The sequence below is a fragment of the Melanotaenia boesemani genome, chromosome 14 (assembly GCF_017639745.1).
Source record: "Melanotaenia boesemani isolate fMelBoe1 chromosome 14, fMelBoe1.pri, whole genome shotgun sequence".
Lineage (NCBI taxonomy): Eukaryota > Metazoa > Chordata > Actinopteri > Atheriniformes > Melanotaeniidae > Melanotaenia > Melanotaenia boesemani.
This window is the reverse complement of record NC_055695.1, coordinates 554,871-571,341: the sequence shown is the minus strand read 5'-3', so window position 1 is coordinate 571,341 and position 16,471 is coordinate 554,871. Positions and strand designations below refer to the sequence as shown.

Genomic DNA, 16,471 nt, shown 5'->3' with positions numbered 1-16,471 from the left:
TCTTATTTCAGGAAATTTTAATAACTGTAATTATTTTACTTAAGATTTTGCTTGAATAAAGTCTGAATCTTCTCGTTAAATGTGTTTTTCTATTATTTCCTAGTTGGTTATTATAAATTGGACTAATGTGTTCTAATTGGATCACAGTGAATCGGTTTGAACTGATTATGTGCTGCCTTGACATGAATTTGTTGTAAATTGGTGCTGTATAAATAAAACTGAATTGAATGATATCAGATGATCAGCTTTCTGGGACTACGTCTGGGGTTCATTTTTTAAATCTGAAGTTTCTATTTGGCCCTTAAACAAAATGTAAAAAAATAAAAATCATTTCGATTCACGCTTCATTCAACACTGTGATTATCAGAGTTGTTGCAGTTCAAGAGGCGTCCACCAGGGGGCAGAGGCCAGTCTCAGCTTGTATAAACAGAGAAACAAAGTCTCCACCATGAAGTAATGAAGCAGGTCTCAGAAACTGGATCAGGTAGGACCCATTAAAGAGTTAAAATGAAATTACACACTGCCCCTGAACTCGGCGCGAAGACGTCCGGGCAGACAGACAGCACCCGAACGCACCGCCCCTGAACTCAGCGAGGAAATATTATCTGAAATCTTGCTGATCATCAGAACCAATAATAAAAAGATCCATAAAGTTTTTTTTCTTCTTTTAACCTGAAAACACCAGAAATGTAAAAACTGAAAAACATCTTGAAAATATATTTTTTTTCAAATTTTTCTGATTAAAGTGATAAAAGAGTTTCTAGGTTTCCGCTGAGAGGACGTGGACTTCACAGACCCGTTCCATAAAGACAGCAGATCATTGATTATTGATCGATGGTGGACATTGGTTTCTGTTTGGACCTGAAGCAGCTGGTGTGCACGTGTGGAGTTTAAAAACTGTGCACGTGTGCCAAACAGAACCAGTTTAAAGGAAAAAATCCATTTCAGTTTTTCTCATTCCTGGTCTCTGGATGAAGTTTACAGAAACACAATCCTGGTTTTCACCGCCCAAAATAACACACACACACACACACACACACACACACACACACACACACACACACGCACACACACACAGATGGCCGGATCAATACGTGTGTGTGCAACTTGGTTCGAGGAGCAGACGTTGCAGTAAGGGTGGTTTCCCCTTCAGGTGTGTGGTCGTCTGCTTGTGTGTGTGTTTAGACACAGTCCTCAAGGTGAAGTTCACACGCACACACACACACACACACGCACACCCACACCGAGTGTGTGGGTGTGTGTGTGTTTGTGTGTGTGTGTGTAAAGTGCTGACTCAGGACTAGCAAGAGACAAAGAGATAGTGAGAAACTGGTGAAGTAGAAAGGGGGACTGCGTTGGATCTGGACTGACTTTGAACTGGAAGGGAGTGGAACTTGACTTGGTTTGAATGAGATAGGGTTGGAACTGGACAGTCTTTCTGGCCTGTTGTCAAGGTAACCCCCAGGCTGACCCACGATGCCAACTATCACCGCCAACTCCTTCCACCACACATGCTCAGGCTGTCTCACTGGTCACCATGGCCGTTAGGTGGCAAACATCGCCGGTAAAACAGGATTCATGTCATTGCAGCGCACATTGCGAGTCCCACGTTTGTGTGCTTCACTAATGGTGCGTTTCAGTTGTACAGAAATGTGGGAATTTCCAAGCATCAAGTCAAAAAAAAATTTTGGATTTTGGATCAGGGTGATCCAATCCTACTTTTCTTTGAACAACTGGGGTAAAAGTAAGCTGCATTACGTGATCCATCATACCCAAAAAGGGGATTCCTAAATCTGGATAGCTTTTATCCAGATTAAATTGTTAGAGCAACTGGCCCATTGAGTTGAAATCATTTGCTGAGAGCTTCGCGCCCCTGATCCCGGCCTTTTCACTCATCACGAACCTTAAATCCACCAAAACCTGAACCTAAACCTGATCCTGACTCCAGTTTTAAATCTGATTAATCTGATTTAAATCCTGATAAAACCAGGACAAATATTCCAACTTTCCCAATGAATCCATCTTTAAGTCTCCTCATTTTTTTTAACTCCCAGAAATACTCTGAATGTTACAGAAATTTATCCAAAATATTTCCAGAAAGTATCTGGAAGTGTAAAGTATCTGTTCAACAAGTCAGTTTGTCCCCACTTAGAGACGATAAATGTTCACAGTCCTTCTCCAGGATCCAGATCCTGAGCATACCAGATCCTCTTTAGACCAGATCCAGCTTTGTTCCACAGAAACGGAGGAAGAATAAACTATTGGTTCTGTTTCATGCACCTGGACCAATTTTCAACACAGGACTCCCACTACATTGTCATCTGTGTGTGTGTGTGTGTGTGGGGGGGGGGGGGCTTAAAGTCAAGTCATTACACTCTTCATCAATCAGCTGGTTAACAGACCCTGACTTGAACACACACAACCATTAGTATGAACAGTGAAAGATGCATTCACTGACCTCCAGGTCTGCAGTAAATATTAGAGATCTAAATGTCCATGTTTCTTTTCAGTAAAGTTTCCTTATGAGGAATGAGTAAAGTAATCTTAGGAATGAATAAAGTAATCCTAGGAATGAGTAACGTAATACTAGGAATGAGTAAAGTAATCATAGGAATGAGGAAAGTAATCCTAGGAATGAGTAAAGTAATCTTAGGAATGATTAAAGTAATCCTGGGAATAAATAAAGTAATCATAGGAATGAGTAAAGTAATCCTAGGAATGAGTAAAGTAATCCTAGGAATGAGTAAAGTAATCCTAGGAATGAGTAAAGTAATCTTAGGAACGAATGAAGTAATCTTAGGAATGAGGAAAGTAATCCCAAGAATGAGAAAAGTAATCTTAAGAATGAGTAACGTAATCTTAGGAATGAATAAAGTAATCCTAGGAATGAGTAACGTAATACTAGGAATGAGTAAAGTAATCATAGGAATGAGTAAAGTAATCCTAGGAATGAGGAAAGTAATCTTAGGAATGAGTAAAGTAATCCTAGGAATGAGTAAAGTAATCCTAGGAATGAGTAAAGTAATCATAGGAATGAGTAAAGTAATCATAGGAATGAGTAAAGTAATCCTAGGAATGAGTAAAGTAATCCTTGGAATGAGTAAAGTAATCATAGGAATGAGTAAAGTAATCCTAGGAATGAGTAAAGTAATCCTTGGAATGAGTAAAGTAATCATAGGAATGAGTAAAGCAATCCTAGGAATGAGTAAAGTAATCTTAGGAATGAGTAAAGTAATCCTAGGAATGAGTAAAGTAATCCTTGGAATGTGTAAAGTAATCATAGGAATGAGTAAAGTAATCCTAGGAATGAGTAAAGTAATCCTTGGAATAAGTAAAGTAATACTAGGAATGAGTAAAGTAATACTAGGAATGAGTAAAGTAATACTAGGAATGAGTAAAGTAATACTAGGAATGAGTAACATAATCTTGGGAATGAGTAAAGTAATCTTAGGAATGAGTAAAGTAATCCTAGGAATGAGTAAAGTAATCCTTGGAATGAGTAAAGTAATCATAGGAATGAGTAAAGTAATCCTAGGAATGAGTAAAGTAATCCTAGGAATGAGTAAAGTAATCATAGGAATGAGTAAAGTAATCCTAGGAATGAGTAAAGTAATCTTAGGAACGAGTGAAGTAATCTTAGGAATGAGGAAAGTAATCCCAAGAATGAGAAAAGTAATCTTAAGAATGAGTAACGTAATCTTAGGAATGAATAAAGTAATCCTAGGAATGAGTAACGTAATACTAGGAATGAGTAAAGTAATCATAGGAATGAGTAAAGTAATCCTAGGAATGAGTAAAGTAATCTTAGGAATGATTAAAGTAATCCTGGGAATAAGTAAAGTAATCATAGGAATGAGTAAAGTAATCCTAGGAATGAGTAATCTTAGGAATGAGTAAAGTAATCCTAGGAATGAGTAAAGTAATCATAGGAATGAGTAAAGTAATCCTAGGAATGAGTAAAGTAATCCTTGGAATGAGTAAAGTAATCATAGGAATGTAATCATAGGAATGAGTAAAGTAATACTAGGAATGAGTAAAGTAATACTAGGAATGAGTAAAGTAATACTAGGAATGAGTAACGTAATCTTGGGAATGAGTAAAGTAATCTTAGGAATGAGTAAAGTAATCCTAGGAATGAGTAAAGTAATCATAGGAATGAGTAAAGTAATCCTAGGAATGAGTAAAGTAATCCTAGGAATGAGTAAAGTAATCTTAGGAACGAGTGAAGTAATCTTAGGAATGAGGAAAGTAATCCCAAGAATGAGAATAGTAATCTTAAGAATGAGTAACGTAATCTTAAGAATGAATAAAGTAATCCTAGGAATGAGTAACCTAATACTAGGAATGAGTAAAGTAATCATAGGAATGAGTAAAGTAATCCTAGGAATGAGTAAAGTAATCTTAGGAATGATTAAAGTAATCCTGGGAATAAGTAAAGTAATCATAGGAATGAGTAAAGTAATCCTAGGAATGAGTAAAGTAATCTTAGGAATGAGTAAAGTAATCCTAGGAATGAGTAAAGTAATCTTAGGAATGAGTAAAGTAATCTTAGGAATGAGTAAAGTAATCCTAGGAATGAGGAAAGTAATCCTAGGAATGAGTAAAGTAATCATAGGAATGAGTAAAGTAATCCTAGGAATGAGTAAAGTAATCCTTGGAATGAGTAAAGTAATCATAGGAATGAGTAAAGTAATCCTAGGAATGAGTAAAGTAATCCTTGGAATGAGTAAAGTAATCCTAGGAATTAGTAAAGTAATCGTAGGAATGAGTAAAGTAATCCTAGGAATGAGTAAAGTAATCCTTGGAATGAGTAAAGTAATAATAGGAATGAGTAAAGTAATCCTAGGAATGAGTAAAGTAATCCTTGGAATAAGTAAAGTAATCATAGGAATGAGTAAAGTAATACTAGGAATGAGTAAAGTAATACTAGGAATGAGTAAAGTAATACTAGGAATGAGTAACGTAATCTTGGGAATGAGTAAAGTAATCTTAGGAATGAGTAAAGTAATCCTAGGAATGAGTAAAGTAATCCTTGGAATGAGTAAAGTAATCATAGGAATGAGTAAAGTAATCCTTGGAATGAGTAAAGTAATCATAGGAATGAGTAAAGTAATCCTAGGAATGAGTAAAGTAATCCTTGGAATGAGTAAAGTAATCATAGGAATGAGTAAAGTAATCCTAGGAATGAGTAAAGTAATCATAGGAATGAGTAAAGTAATCTTAGGAATGATTAAAGTAATCCTGGGAATAAATAAAGTAATCATAGGAATGAGTAAAGTAATCCTAGGAATGAGTAAAGTAATCCTAGGAATGAGTAAAGTAATCCTAGGAATGAGTAAAGTAATCTTAGGAATGAGTGAAGTAATCTTAGGAATGAGGAAAGTAATCCCAAGAATGAGAAAAGTAATCTTAAGAATGAGTAACGTAATCTTAGGAATGAATAAAGTAATCCTAGGAATGAGTAACGTAATACTAGGAATGAGTAAAGTAATCATAGGAATGAGTAAAGTAATCCTAGGAATGAGTAAAGTAATCTTAGGAATGATTAAAGTAATCCTGGGAATAAGTAAAGTAATCATAGGAATGAGTAAAGTAATCCTAGGAATGAGTAAAGTAATCTTAGGAATGAGTAAAGTAATCCTAGGAATGAGTAAAGTAATCCTAGGAATGAGTAAAGTAATCCTAGGAATGAGTAAAGTAATCTTAGGAATGAGTAAAGTAATCCTAGTAATGAGTAAAGTAATCATAGGAATGAGTAAAGTAATCCTAGGAATGAGTAAAGTAATCCTTGGAACGAGTAAAGTAATCCTTGGAACGAGTAAAGTAATCATAGGAATGAGTAAAGTAATCCTAGGAATGAGTAAGGTAATCCTTGGAATAAGTAAAGTAATCATAGGAATGAGTAAAGTAATCCTAGGAATGAGTAAAGTAATCCTTGGAACGAGTAAAGTAATCATAGGAATGAGTAAAGTAATCCTAGGAATGAGTAAAGTAATCCTTGGAATAAGTAAAGTAATCATAGGAATGAGTAAAGTAATACTAGGAATGAGTAAAGTAATACTAGGAATGAGTAAAGTAATACTAGGAATGAGTAACATAATCTTGTGAATGAGTAAAGTAATCTTAGGAATGAGTAAAGTAATCCTAGGAATGAGTAAAGTAATCCTTGGAATGAGTAAAGGAATCATAGGAATGAGTAAAGTAATCCTAGGAATGAGTAAAGTAATCCTAGGAATGAGTAAAGTAATCATAGGAATGAGTAAAGTAATCCTAGGAATGAGTAAAGTAATCTTAGGAACGAGTGAAGTAATCTTAGGAATGAGGAAAGTAATCCCAAAAATGAGAAAAGTAATCTTAAGAATGAGTAAAGTAATCTTAGGAATGAATAAAGTAAGCCTAGGAATGAGTAACGTAATACTAGAAATGAGTAAAGTAATCATAGGAATGAGTAAAGTAATCCTAGGAATGAGTAAAGTAATCTTAGGAATGATTAAAGTAATCCTGGGAATAAGTAAAGTAATCATAGGAATGAGTAAAGTAATCTTAGGAATGATTAAAGTAATCCTGGGAATAAGTAAAGTAATCATAGGAATGAGTAAAGTAATCCTAGGAATGAGTAAAGTAATCTTAGGAATGAGTAAAGTAATCCTAGGAATGAGTAAAGTAATCATAGGAATGAGTAAAGTAATCCTAGGAATGAGTAAAGTAATCCTTGGAATGAGTAAAGTAATCATAGGAATGAGTAAAGTAATCTTAAGAATGAGTAACGTAATCTTAAGAATGAATAAAGTAATACTAGGAATGAGTAAAGTAATCATAGGAATGAGTAAAGTAATCCTAGGAATGAGTAAAATAATCTTAGGAATGATTAAAGTAATCCTGGGAATAAGTAAAGTAATTATAGGAATGAGTAAAGTAATCCTAGGAATGAGTAAAGTAATCTTAGGAATGAGTAAAGTAATCCTAGGAATGAGTAAAGTAATCCTAGGAATGAGTAAAGTAATCTTAGGAATGAGTAAAGTAATCCTAGGAATGAGTAAAGTAATCCTAGGAATGAGTAAAGTAATCTTAGGAATGAGTAAAGTAATCCTAGGAATGAGTAAAGTAATCCTAGGAATGAGTGAAGTAATCATAGGAATGAGTAAAGTAATCCTAGGAATGAGTAAAGTAATCATAGGAATGAGTAAAGTAATCCTAGGAATGAGTAAAGTAATCCTTGGAATGAGTAAAGTAATCATAGGAATGAGTAAAGTAATCATAGGAATGAGTAAAGTAATCCTAGGAATGAGTAAAGTAATCATAGGAATGAGTAAAGTAATCCTAGGAATGAGTAAAGTAATCATAGGAATGAGTAAAGTAATCCTAGGAATGAGTAAAGTAATCCTTGGAATGAGTAAAGTAATCATAGGAATGAGTAAAGTAATCCTAGGAATGAGTAAAGTAATCATAGGAATGAGTAAAGTAATCCTTGGAATGAGTAAAGTAATAATAGGAATGAGTAAAGTAATCCTAGGAATGAGTAAAGTAATCCTTGGAATAAGTAAAGTAATCATAGGAATGAGTAAAGTAATACTAGGAATGAGTAAAGTAATACTAGGAATGAGTAACGTAATCTTGGGAATGAGTAAAGTAATCTTAGGAATGAGTAAAGTAATCCTAGGAATGAGTAAAGTAATCCTTGGAATGAGTAAAGTAATCATAGGAATGAGTAAAGTAATCCTTGGAATGAGTAAAGTAATTATAGGAATGAGTAAAGTAATCCTTGGAATGAGTAAAGTAATCATAGGAATGAGTAAAGTAATCCTTGGAATGAGTAAAGTAATCATAGGAATGAGTAAAGTAATCCTAGGAATGAGTAAAGTAATCCTTGGAATGAGTAAAGTAATCCTTGGAATGAGTAAAGTAATCCTAGGAATGAGTAAAGTAATCCTTGGAATGAGTAAAGTAATCCTTGGAATGAGTAAAGTAAGAATAGGAATGAGTAAAGTAATCCTAGGAATGAGTAAAGTAATCCTTGGAATGAGTAAAGTAATCATAGGAATGAGTAAAGTAATACTAGGAATGAGTAACGTAATTTTAGGAACGGATAAAGTAATCTTAGGAAAGAGTAAAGTGTGTCCACATCTAGGTGTGTTTATTCTCCTGTTCCTAAACACCGTTTAGATGATCTTCGTGTCATGTGGACCACCTACTGAGGTTCAAAACCTGAATAAACATCCTGCAAATATCACCATCATCATCATCACGTCTGCGTTTGGTCTCATTAAAACTGCCAGGACATGCATCACGTGTGTTATTATATCCCTTCCTCTGCCATCACAATTTCATAGGGGTTGAGCTAAACCACCTTAACCAGTAAAAACAGACCAGCAGACACAGGTTGCAATGCGGTAGGGCCCAGGAGCAGCCGGAGATCAGGTGCTTGAATTACCTGAGGTTGCTGAGGGATGTTAAAGCTGGGGTCTCGTGGTCCGACGCTGACAAACCGCTGGGCTGGAGATGTGGTGGGGGTGGAGTACGCTGCACGACACACAGGCATGTGTACGTACGCACGCACAGGCAGACACACACACACACACACACACACACACACACACACAAAAAGTCATTAACACAGAGTTAAACACTATGTCCAAAGAATCTGACAGAACATGCACAAGGACTGGAAGTGGAGGGAAACTGTTAGCCTGGTTCTAAAACACAGCACAGCCAGCCGGATGCTGCTGATGGATCAGAACTGCCTGAAAAGAGTCTGGGTGGAAGCCATGACGAATATGTGAACACCAACATGTCTCCAAGTATAACACATCCTGTTGTCGGGGAGATTACACATTTTGGCTCCGACTGTATGCGTTCCTGCCAGGAATCTGGAGTCTGATGTAATCCCAACACAAAGCTGCTCGGGATAAATCCGAAGAAAGATGGGATGGATGAACAGGAAGTTAGTGATGGAGGTGGTGCAGCCTGCGAGTGCGTGTGTGTGTGCACTTACTGGGTGAGGTGGGTGAGTTGCCTCCCCCCTCAGTGGAGGATGTGGAGGGTGGCTTGGCGTCGACGGGCAGGGGAACGGGCCGGGCCATCGGGGGAGGTGGCGGGGGAGGCAGCATGGGCGTTGGCAGGAAGGGGTTGTGGACCTTCCCCTGGGAGCTACCATTAGGCTATGGGGGGGACACACACAACAGGTTGGTTAGGCAGCCATGCCGAACCTGAATCTCTCCATTTTTATACCAGTCCCTCTGTCTGGAAAGCCCCCAACCCCCAAAAACACCTGCTCATCCATAAACAATCACCATCTGGATGTAAGTAACAGTCAGAGCCTCTCATTGGATGAGTCCTGCAACTCAAACTGATGCAAAGAAGCTTCTCACATGTGAAACAACCATGAGGAAAGACACGTCCGTGGTCGTGGAGAAGATGTTAGTCTGTTCCAGAAGGGTTGGATCATCGGCATCAAGCAGAGAAAACATCTCAGGAGAAGCAGAAACTAGAACTGGGTTCAGAACTGTCCAACCATCATTAAAGCTGGAAGGATGGTGGGAACCATCGTCTTCCAGGAAGAAATTAACCTGAATGATGGTGATTTAACGTTTGGTGGAACCAGATGGAAGAAAAACAGCAGTAGAGCTCAGGACCATGTTTAATAGTGAAAGTTAGAACTTTTCCAAATGAACAATGAAGGAACTCAAGGGATTTAACAGCTGTTGAGCCAGAAGAAAACCACTAACCAGTGAGGCTAACCGGAGAAAAAGGCTTCAGGTTGCTAGGGAGCATGAAGACTGGACTCTGGAGCCATGGAAGAAGGTCATGTGGTCTGATGAGTCCAGATCTACCCTGGGCCAGAGTGATGAGCATCAGGGTACGAAGAGAGGTAGATTCATGAGGCTCAGATTGTGAAAGAGTTGTTCAGGGAACAGGAGACATCATTTTCCACACATGGATTGTTCACCAGAGTCCAGACCTGAACCCCATGGAGAACTTTTGGGATGCCCTGGAGAAGGTTTTGAGTACTGATCCAATTTTCCATGAAATGGTAGAATGTCTGATATGTTCCATCATTAATAAAAGAAGGGATGAAATTCAGGTTTTATTTACATTTAAACTCAGATGTAAATCACTTTGGATAAAAGCTGAATGACTGTACAATAGAATAGAATAGAATAGAATAGAATAGAATAGAATAGAATAAACAGCTTTTCGGGGGGTCGGAGAAAGAAGCCATAGATCTATCAGAAGCTTCTTCTTCAGCAGGATCAGGAATCTTCTCTCTGGTTTTCCTGAAGATGTTGGAAAAATGTGTTTCCCTGTCGGGGAGCTGCTCCCGAGACGCAGTGTGTGGTGGAGGGGGTATCGATCGGGTGTCTAGACGCAGATATATCGACTATCTCCCTGCAGACAGAATCAAACATTGCAGCACTTCCTGCCTGCTCAGGTAAATGTGAGTGTGTGCGCGTGTGTGTGCTTACGTTGAGGAAGCCCACCTGTCCGGCCTGCTGGGCGGAGTCAGGACAGACCAGCTGGACGAACTCCTTGAGCGTCTCCTGTGGGTGGTACCTGATGGCTGGGTGGGAGAAGTAGGAGCCGGGCTGCTGCAGGATGGGGGAGGAGGAGAAGTGGAGGCTGGAGGGGGGTGCGTGGGGGCTCGCTGTGGGGGAGACGGGGGAGAGAAGGTTAGTCGGGGGAGGACAGAGGGGAGGACTTTTTCAAAGTGTATTACAAGGGGCGTGGCTTAACATGCAAATCCATGAAGATGGACACATCAGAGCATATGAACCAATGACAGCAAGGCACGATGCCCCGCCCACACCTCTGTCAATCAAAGTGAGTGAAGGTCAGAGAACATTGTTTGTTCCTCCTCCCCTCATCACCTCCTCTCCTTTGCCTTCTATTCTGCTCTCGTTCCTCCTCATGTCTCTTCTCATCTAATTTACTCTTTATCCCTCCCTCCTTCCCTCTTTTCTCTCCTTCTTCCTCCTTACTTGTTTCTACCTCTACATTACTTCCTTCTCCTCTCATCTCATCTCTTCTTTCCTTTTTCCTTTCCTTCTTCCTCCTTTTTCCTTTCCTCTCCTCTCATAGCATCCTCTCCTCCGCTCCCTTCTTCCCCCCCTTCTCCCTTGTCTCTCCTCTTCAGTCTAATTAAGACTGTGATTGGTCTAATCTCCTCTGATTGCTCGTTAGGGAACGAGGCCTCGTTAGAGGCTGTGATGGAGGCAGCTCTGCGGGGGGAGAGAGAGAAGGAAAGAGAGAGAGAGGGGGGAGAGAGAGAGAGAGGGGGGAGAGAGAGGGAGAGAGAGAGAGAAAGGGGGAGACAGAGGGAGGGGGGAGAGAGAGGGAGAGAGAGAGAGAGAGAGAGAAAAAGGGGGAGAGAGAAGGAGAGAGAGGGAAAGACAGAGAGAAAGGGGGAGAGAGAGGGAGAGAGGTGAGCAGGATAGAGAGACATTAGAAATGAAATGAAAGAGAGAGAAGGATGGAGGGATGGACAGACGGACGAGTTAAAGCTGCTGCACTAATTCACTTAAAGTCTGCTGTGATTTATCACTCTGACGATACACACCCCGTGTGTTTACAGTAATCACTGAATGGATGTCTCTCTCTGGTAGCCACACACACACACACACACAAAGTGTACATTCAAAGAAATGATCTCAGTCCACTGACACTGACTCTGTGTGTGCGTGTGTGTGTGTATGTGTGTGTGTGTGTGTGTGCGTGTGTGTGTGTGTGTGTGTGTGTGAGGAAAAGAAAAACACACTGAACATGAGTCACATGTTTCGCCCACCAATCACATAACAGCATGGTCAAAAAAAACTAATTTATAAAAAAAATTATAAAGAGGAGACGTCTGAGTGTTTGAAGGGACAGTCAGGGTCTGGGTCCGGGTCCGGGTGGGGGTCGGGGTCCGGTTCAGGGTCCAGGTGGGGGTCCCAGTCTGGGTCTGGGTCTGGGTCGGAGTCCGGACCCGGGCCCCAACTTGGACCCTGACCGAGTCTGGGTGTGAGGCGGTGCCGTTGTTACTAAATAACTCACAGCAGTAAACAAGTTGGTGGAAAACAACAATAAAACGGGTGAAGATAAACAAGGAGAAACGGGAAAACTGGGATTTGACAGGGAGACGCACCGAGGGTAAAAAACAAACCAGGAGCAGTGAACAGGAAATGAGCACAAAAAGGCAAAACTCTTCATAATAAAATAGGAAACAGCAACAACCCTCCTTTGTTCAAGACAAGAACTTTATTGTCATTATGCAGCATAACAAAAATTCTTCAGGGTTGGCGTCCTGATTGTGATTGGAGGATCCGCTGGAAACCTTCATGATGACTGGGGTGACGGGCGGTGGTCATTGAGGCAGGCCATGCTGGTTTTGTGGGCACAGGAACAATGCTGGAGGCCTTCAGGCAGACAGGAACCCTGGAAAGCTGTAGGGACGGGTTGACGAGGTCCAGAAAAACTTCTGCCAGCTGGTCTGCACACGGTTTAATCCATCCATCCATATTGGGGCGGCATGGCTCAGTGGGTTGAGCGGTCATCTTGTAGCCTGAGGGTTGCTGGTTCGATCCCCAGCCTGTTGAGCTCATGTTGAGGTGTCCCTGAGCAAGAAGACCGAACCCCAAATTGCTCCAGATGGGTCGTGGTTAGCGCCTTGCATGGCAGCGTTTGCCATCAGTGTGTGAATGTGATGTATGATGTAAAGCGCTGTGGGAAAAAGCGCTATATAAATACTAACCATTTACCATTAAAGTATCCGACATGACACCTGATCTGGACCCGCAGCTGACGTGGATCCTCCTCAGGGTGCAGGTGACTTGGTGCAGCTGCAGGGTAAGAGGCTGATGCTGCCTCTGGCTGTGGATGTGAACAGTACCTCTGCTGCTGGAGAGGCGAAGCCTGGAAGAAGCTGCTCCAGGTGTCAGGCAGATTGGGGTCCTGCTGACCTGCTGGTCTCTGGGCTCGGACTCAGTGATGGTCTTTGTGGGAAGGACAGCATCAAAAGTGAACATAAGGCAGGACAGACCTCCATATCAGCATCCTCTATGAACTGTCTGCTCAAAGCAGTCCTGGAAGCCTCAGTCCAGACCTGGATGGTTCTGGTGGTGGTTTTGTCCTGCAGACCAGAGGTCTGCGGAAAGAGATCAGCTCCCACATCCCATCCACCATCCATCCATCCATCCATTCATCCAACCGTCCATCCACCCATCCATCCATCCATCCATCCATCCATCCATCCATCCATCCATCCGTCCATCCACCTATCCATCCATCCATCCATCCGTCCATCCGTCCATCCATCCATCCATCCATCCAACTTTTTCTGATTCAGGGAAGTAAAAGTGTCCAGGATAAAAAGTTCCTGTTTCCCAGCTTAAAATCCTGGAAGTTGAGTATGATGTGACCTTGTCTGCTTCATGCTTCCTCTGCACCACGCTGTCATGTTTTCATGTGAAACACCTTGGATAGTCTTGTATATGAAATGCGATGTAGAAAGAAACCTGCCTTGCCCTCTACCTGGAAATGTTCTGACCTGTGTACTAACAGAATTAGATATTAGATTAAATAATTCCTATTCTATTCTATTCTACAGTCATGTAGCAGATGCTTTTCTCCAGAGTGACTTATATCTGAGAGGAAGAACACCACCAGCAGAAACCAACCAGGAATGATGTCATCATTAAGTGGTAGTCAGACTGCTGGGAGTCCATGTGGACCCAGGTGCTGTCAGGTAGAGCTGGAGGCGGGGCTTTTTTTCCTTCCTACAATAGTCTTTGTTTAATTACGAGATCATGATTTCATCCCACAACATCATCTTGGTATAAGTGCATGCAGCTTATTCAGAGCTGAGTTGAGCCAAAAAGCTGGACAAATCTTTCTACCTCATTCTGAGTAGAAGAGTTAAGCTAAGTGTGAAAGGAGAAGAGGGCCAAGCACCGAGCCCTGAGGCACCCCTGTTGTCAGCCCATGTGATCTTGACACGCCCCCTCGCCAAGATACTTTGAACGATCTTCCTGTGAGGTAGGACATAAACAAAGAGAGGACAGATCCTGAGATGCCAAGCTCCAAGAGTTTGGAGAACAGTATATGATGGTTGACCGTGTCAAAGGCAGCAGACAGGTCCAGCAGTATTAGGACTGAGGATTGACCAGCGGATCTGGCAACCCATAGGGAATCAGTAACTGGTAGGAGAGCAGTTTCAGTAGAGCGGCCTTGCCTATATCCAGATTGATATGGATCTAACAGGTTGTTGTCTTGGAGGAACTGTGAGACCTGACTGAAGACGGCACGCTCTAGTAATTTAGACATGAATGTAAGCAGTGAGACCGGCCGGTAGTTTCCAACCTGGGCTGGGTTGAGTGTGGGTTTCTTCAGCAGCGGGTAACCCGAGCTTGCTTGAAGGCAGAAGGAAAGACACCGGATTTAAGAGAGGAGGTAATAATATGGTTACTGCAGGTTTGATTGTAGGTAAAATGCTCTGCAGGATGTCAGAGGGAACAGGATCAAGAGGACAGGTCGTGGGTTTAGAGTTGACTAGAAGTTTAGAGACTTGGTCCTCATTTAGAGAGTGGAAGGAGCAGAGTGAGGCACCAATAGCTGGTTTGGTAAGGCTGAGTTGGTCAGGCTCAGTGAATTGGTTACTGATGGTAGCGACCTTTTCAGTGAAGTAGGAAGCAAACATTTCTGCAGTCAGCACAGTTGGAGGCTGAGCAGGTGGTGGAGATAGAAGAGAGTTAAACACCATGAACATGTCGTGCGTTGGGAGCATTGCGGATCTTGTTCTGATAAAAGGTTTTCTTGGCCGCCTTTAGGCTGGATGTGAAAGTTTCAATTTGGGATTATGAGTGTCCAGATATCTGGATCTTCTCACTGAATTTGTGTGAGAGTGTGGAGGTGAGAAAGGAGGTTAGTGAGGAGGTGAGGAAGGAGGTGAGTGAGGAGATGAGGAAGGGCGTGAAGGAGGAGGCGAGGAAGGAGGTTAGTGAGGAGGTGAGGAACGAGGTGAGTGAGGAGGTGAGGAAGGGCGTGAAGGAGGTGGTAAAGAAGGAAGTGAGTAAGGAGGTGAGGAAGGAGGTGAGTGAGGAGGTGAGGAAGGGCGTGAAGGAGGAGGCGAGGAAAGAGGTTAGTGAGGAGGTGAGGAAGGGCGTGAGTGAGGAGGCGAGGAAGGAGGTTAGTGAGGAGGTGAGGAAGGGCGTGAAGGAGGAGGTGAGGAAGGAGGTGACTGAGGAGGTGAGGAAGGGCGTGAAGGAGGTGGTAAAGAAGGAAGTGAGTAAGGAGGTGAGGAAGGAGGTGAGTGAGGAGGCAAGGAAGGAGGTGAGTGAGGAGGTGAGGAAGGAGGTGAGTAAGGAGGCGAGGAAGGAGGTGACTGAGGAGGCGAGGAAGGAGGTGAGTGAATAGGTGAGGAAGGAGGTGAGTGAGGAGGCGAGGAAGGAGGTAAGTGAGGAGGCGAGGAAAGGAGGTGAGTGAGGAGGTGAGGAATGAGGTGAGTGAGGAGGTGAGGAAGGAGGTGAGTGAGGAGGTGAGGAATGAGGTGAGTGAGAAGGCGAGGAAGGAGGTGAGTGAGGAGGTGAAGAATGAGGTGAGTGAGGAGGTGAGGAAGGAGCTTAGTGAGGAGGTGAGGAAGGAGGTGAGTGGGGAGGCGAGGAAGGAGGTGACTGAGGAGGCGAGGAATGAGGTGAGTGAGGAGGCAAGGAACGAGGTGAGTGAGGAGGTGAGGAAGGGCGTGAAGGAGGTGGTAAAGAAGGAAGTGAGTAAGGAGGTGAGGAAGGAGGTGAGTGAGGAGGTGAGGAAGGGCGTGATGGAGGAGGCGAGGAAAGAGGTTAGTGAGGAGGTGAGGCAGGGCGTGAGTGAGGAGGCGAGGAAGGAGGTTAGTGAGGAGGTGAGGAAGGGTGTGAAGGAGGAGGCAAGGAAGGAGGTGAGTGAGGAGGTGAGGAAGGGCGTGAAGGACGAGGCGAGGAAGGAGGTGAGTGAGAAGGTGAGGAAGGAGGTGAGTGAGGAGGGAAGGAAGGAGGTGAGTGAGGAGGTGAGGAAGGGCGTGAAGGAGGAGGCAAGGAAGGAGGTGAGTGAGGAGGTGAGGAAGGAGGTGAGTGAGGAGGCGAGGAAGGAGGTGACTGAGGAGGCGAGGAATGAGGTGAGTGAGGAGGCAAGGAAGGAGGTGAGTGAGGAGGCGAGGAAGGAGGTGAGTGAGGAGGTGAGGAAAGGAGGTGAGTGAGAAGGCGAGGAAGGAGGTGAGTGAGGAGGTGAGGAAGGAGGTGAGTGAGGAGGTGAGGAAGGAGGTGAGTGAGGAGGCAAGGAAGGAGGTGAGGAAGGGCGTGAAGGAGGAGGCGAGGAAGGAGGTGAATGAGGAGGCAAGGAATGAGGTGAGTGAGGAGGCAAGGAAGGAGGTGAGTGAGGAGGTGAGGCAGGGCGTGAGTGAGAAGGCGAGGAAGGAGGTTAGCGAGGAGGTGAGGAAGGGCGTGAAGGAGGAGGCAAGGAAGGAGGTGAG

At 42.6% G+C, this 16,471-nt stretch overlaps 1 protein-coding gene across 6 annotated transcripts in view; it reads right to left on the bottom strand.

The window, feature by feature from the left end:
* Positions 1–16,471, bottom strand: part of nfia (nuclear factor I/A) — a 158,539-nt gene that overhangs the window by 4,925 nt on the left and 137,143 nt on the right. For 5 of the 6 annotated variants that reach the window (XM_042005889.1, XM_042005893.1, XM_042005894.1 and 2 more), the window contains 3 exons: positions 10,464–10,642; positions 8,993–9,158; positions 8,432–8,520 (listed from right to left, as the gene is read on the bottom strand). In XM_042005889.1, the coding sequence (XP_041861823.1) occupies positions 8,432–8,520; positions 8,993–9,158; positions 10,464–10,642 (434 nt within the window). The remainder of the gene's footprint in view (positions 1–8,431; positions 8,521–8,992; positions 9,159–10,463; positions 10,643–16,471) is intronic. The other variant, XM_042005890.1, reaches the window with a different exon arrangement.